Below are 4,266 nucleotides of genomic sequence, written 5' to 3'. Positions count from 1 at the left end.
ACAGACTAACCTTTAATGTTGAAAAGCATGAAAGCAACAACAAATCCCCAGAGTAAGCCACTGCAAGAGATTTTACAAACAGACACTGTTAGCTCTCAACTTCATGAAAATACATTTGTGGAAAACAAAAACTATAACCATGACTTAATGCAACACATGCTTAATACAAATAATGTACATTCTTTTCTCTTTACATTGATTATTTGCAATGAATCAGAATAGAAAAGTTGAAACTACTGCTTAAAAATGCAAAACTGAAGACTCTTTTCCAGAAATTTCTTAACAAACTGTAACATTGAAATAAAATCATACACAGTATGTAAAGGTCACACCAGATCATGTACTATTGACTTCCTCAATAATGAGGACAAAAAATGCTCAACCATTACTAACCTCACACCAACTATCCTTTGGAATTCCTCTTCCATAGATCGAACCATATAGCTGTGAAAATCATATTTTAATGTGAGGTTGTGATTCTGCCATAAAGGAAAAGAGACTGAGTAAAGGAGTACCAAAAAAAAAAAAAAAAAATTAGCGATGCATGAATACTAGAAAATTCAGAGATCCAAGCACTGCATAACAGAGATAAAGTAAGAATTTAATTTACACAGTAAAATAAAACTCAGGTTGCTTTTAAATCAAAACCATTTAGACCAAGATAAGCTATTGCATACGTACCAAGATAAATCCTTTACGAAGTGTAAGGTAGTCAGCACGAACCACCGAATGGCCGAATTGTCGGAAAAAACATGTCTACAATTTGATTAAACTTAGAATTAGTTAGTATTACCAAATAAGTTGTCAAAATGAAACCTCAGTTTATCAAGTTAATATACAACTATATGCAATTGACATAAGTAGATTGACGAAATAACATATGAATGTAGCAGTTGGGAATATCAGGTAAAATATCAAAGATTCACACAGAGAGAGTTTGATGTTACAATTTGCATAAAGTGATGAGAAATGATGCAATTAGGTAACGTGAATTATCAATATTTTACTACTTCATTTGCCATAGCAACTGCAAAATATATTAAGCAAAGCAAATTGATCAAATTCTGGCCCAGCTAACCATCTGATTATCAAAATCTTTCTGTTTCAGAATATTTTGATTTAAAGTATTTTCAGACATGCCATTTTTCATCGCACGAATTCAAGAACTTAAAGGTAGACATTCAACAAAATACATTAAATGAAATCAAATGTTAATGGGGAAACAAAATAGAGTTACGTAATTACCACCCAAACGAGGAAACTATTTCTGGCCATTGGATTTGATGTATGAACCTTGACAAAGGACGATTGTCTTCGCATTGTCAACTCTCTCGTGATTACTACATCAATACATGAAATAGTCAATATACTCTCAACAGCACACAAAGAAAATCACTTACAAACAACAAATGCATATTAAGAAGTATTGTGCTTACCTGCCAAAGATCCATGCTGATCCATATGAGCCTCATCCTCCCACACTCTCCAACTATGAATCTGCTTTAAACTATTGGTGTTATTAATTTGTCATGCCAATCAGAAATCTAAATTATAACACTTAGATTTTTTGCTGCATACATTAATACATAGTTACCAAAATAAATAAGTAAACATCTAAGTGATAGTGTTCTGTAACATCAAATTTCAGTTCAATGCCATTTAAATTCAAATTAATGTTGAAACATTTCTCACCTTCACAATTGCTAACAACATCGTCAGGCAACTGTAAGATATATGTGTTATTGCCATGACAAAAATAAACCGGTGCAATTGCTCTAGACCTTCATATGACACAAATGGTTCATAACCCTGAGAAACATAACAAATGAAAATTTGACACACGTTGATTTGGAGCAATAATTAATGAATAATCATAATAGCCAAAGTTTAAACATTGGGGTCTGTTGTTCATGCCTCTTTGCAGGAGCTTCTATTCATGCCATTCAGCATCCTCCGAGTTAAGCTTGGATAAGCAAAAGCCATCAATAATTTACGTCCTTCGGAGCCATTATCTTCCATTTCTTCATCGATCTCAGATCTTGTGCATGGAGCAAAAGCACTGTTGTAGAACTTTGATGGAAGGCAAATATTGGCTATAATTCTTGAGGTAGCTGTTAGTAGGAGTGATATGAATCCAAGCAACATCAACTCTGAAGATAGCAAAATACAAAACACAAAAAGGAAAGAAAAAAGCGAGTTGATTAGTGAAAAAGAGACATGCAACAAAAATATTAACACAATGAAGAAAAATTCAGTGCATTGTACCTTCTTTCATCTTCTCCAAAGCAGCAAGCAATGGTTTTCGATTAGTTTTCCGCAACCACTGCAGCCCCAGAGGCCCAGAGGAACAAAAAAACAGACATCAGAATTCATGTCAAAACTGAACACAAAATTTAGCTTATTCATTCCAATTCATAAAACGAGTCCTACAATAGGTCCTCCATTGCTACTCCACAGCTTGTGTTTGCTTAATGCCTTGAACAGGCTTCCAATTTCGCTATGCAAATCTTTGTTAAACTAAAGATCAAGGTTATCAAACTCTCAAGTTAACTCGTAAACTTGTAAGTTTAGGTCCCTGATCAAGTTTACTTGTTGATTACACAATTCAAGTTAACCTAACTCTCAAGTTTGATAGCCTTGTTACAGAGGTTAACATCAAAACCAATCCTAAACCGAATAAAACTTCTAAGAAGAAAACTTACATTGCTTAATCGGTGAATGGAGCGCTCCACAAGCAAAGAGACAGCAACAAAGATGGTCAACACAGTGGCAACAGACCATGTAGGAGTCAAGGCAAGCGACCGCGCTTCTTGCACACTATCCGACATATTGAAGTAACCAAATTTACAGACCAAACCTCAAATATGACTATGCCTTAAAAAACCTCAGGCCAACCTATTCAGACTTTACTGACTTAAATTTAAAGGTCTCATTGAAGATCAACTATGCAAATTGTACAAACATTCAGTGCTTAATCAAACTATAACTTAAGTGGGATAATACTGAATCCCACAAATAGAAATCCTAATTGGTTCTGTCTTTGATCAGCAGCTAGTTAGCTTGATCCCTAATTTAGATGTAACAAAGAAGGAAGATCCTGTTATTTCTAATGTCTCCAACACAGATTATATAAGATACCCTTAACTACCAGTCTACCACGTTTGACCAAGGGCAATGGCCAACAAAGAGAATCAAGGCAAAGCACCCCCAAAGGAACTTTAGTGGTTCTTCACTCCACATAAATTCAAGAGTCTAAAAAAGCAAATTTAGAACCCCACACACAAGGTGAAATAAGGAAACCCTTTTGGCCTGTTTTAGTTTTCCACCAATCCAATCACTTCAAAAGAAGAAAAACAACAAAAGGAGGATTATTTTCTTCTCCTTCTTTCTTCAAGGAAGCTCCTTTAAGACTATTACATTTCATCAAACACATGGAATACTATTTCTGTATCTCAGAAAAAAGATGCTACCCTTTTTGTCATGGTTCAGCAACAGTGGCAAGATGAGTCAGGGAACATCCTCAAATCATAGTGGAAAGGTCACAGCTTTATTCCAACATCAAACACCCCACCACCTTAAAACAGTGTCAGGAACCTAGGAAACTCACACAATGGAACCTGTCTCACCATTACAAGAGAAAATCAGCTAAAGAAAACAATGAAGACTTCACAGATCTCCCTCTCTTTCTCTCTCTCTCTTCTATGAGTGACAGTCACAATTCAAAGGCTGAAAGAGAGAGAGAGAGAGAGAGTAGAGCTATGAAAATGTAGCAAAACCAAACAACTTACCTAATAACAACTAAAGTACAATGAATGAGTTCAACGGAAAAAACAACATTTAAGATTCCAAAATGAAAGGGGGAAAGCAAAGCGCGTGTATTACAGCTGCAATGGCAATGCGGAATGCAATGTCAGTAACATGAATCTTCCTTTCTCTCTGCTTCTTCACTGGGCCACAGTTGTCTCTCTCCCTGCCAACTCAATTGCAAAACTATGTAATGTACCTAACATGCAATGCAAAATACAAACCACATCATTACATTTTCATTATTTCTATATTTTTATCTTTATATAATACAGAAAATTTAGAGTTTACACAAACCAAAATATGACATGAAACATGCATATGATGTAGTCATAATTAAAGCTAGCACTATTTTGGTACTTCCATTGTAGTTTTTTTAATAGAATAACGTACGTATTAAATTATGTAATGAATAAAATATAAGACTACAACATTTTCATGTCTACAAGGATATAATATAAT

General features: G+C 34.6%; 1 protein-coding gene across 3 annotated transcripts in view; it reads right to left on the bottom strand.

Moving 5' to 3' along the window:
* The window catches only part of LOC107613571 (MLO-like protein 11), a 7,368-nt gene extending 3,355 nt beyond the window's left edge, over positions 1–4,013 (bottom strand). Inside the window, exons 1-10 of one of the 3 annotated variants that reach the window (XM_021109127.1) lie at positions 3,883–4,013; positions 2,703–3,617; positions 2,266–2,323; positions 1,915–2,150; positions 1,693–1,809; positions 1,437–1,497; positions 1,246–1,340; positions 682–756; positions 394–479; positions 11–60 (exon numbers count right to left, since the gene is read on the bottom strand). In XM_021109127.1, coding sequence (XP_020964786.1) covers positions 11–60; positions 394–479; positions 682–756; positions 1,246–1,340; positions 1,437–1,497; positions 1,693–1,809; positions 1,915–2,150; positions 2,266–2,323; positions 2,703–2,828 — 904 coding nt within the window. In that variant the 5' untranslated portion in view covers positions 2,829–3,617; positions 3,883–4,013. Of the gene's footprint in view, positions 1–10; positions 61–393; positions 480–681; positions 757–1,245; positions 1,341–1,436; positions 1,498–1,692; positions 1,810–1,914; positions 2,151–2,265; positions 2,324–2,702; positions 3,618–3,788 lie in introns of all 3 variants that reach the window. The other 2 variants (XM_016315642.2, XM_021109128.1) reach the window with 2 other exon arrangements.

Source organism: Arachis ipaensis, chromosome B08, assembly GCF_000816755.2.
Source record: "Arachis ipaensis cultivar K30076 chromosome B08, Araip1.1, whole genome shotgun sequence".
Taxonomy (NCBI): domain Eukaryota; kingdom Viridiplantae; phylum Streptophyta; class Magnoliopsida; order Fabales; family Fabaceae; genus Arachis; species Arachis ipaensis.
The sequence above is the reverse complement of the archived record's forward strand: the minus strand, read 5'-3'. Positions and strand labels throughout refer to the sequence as shown.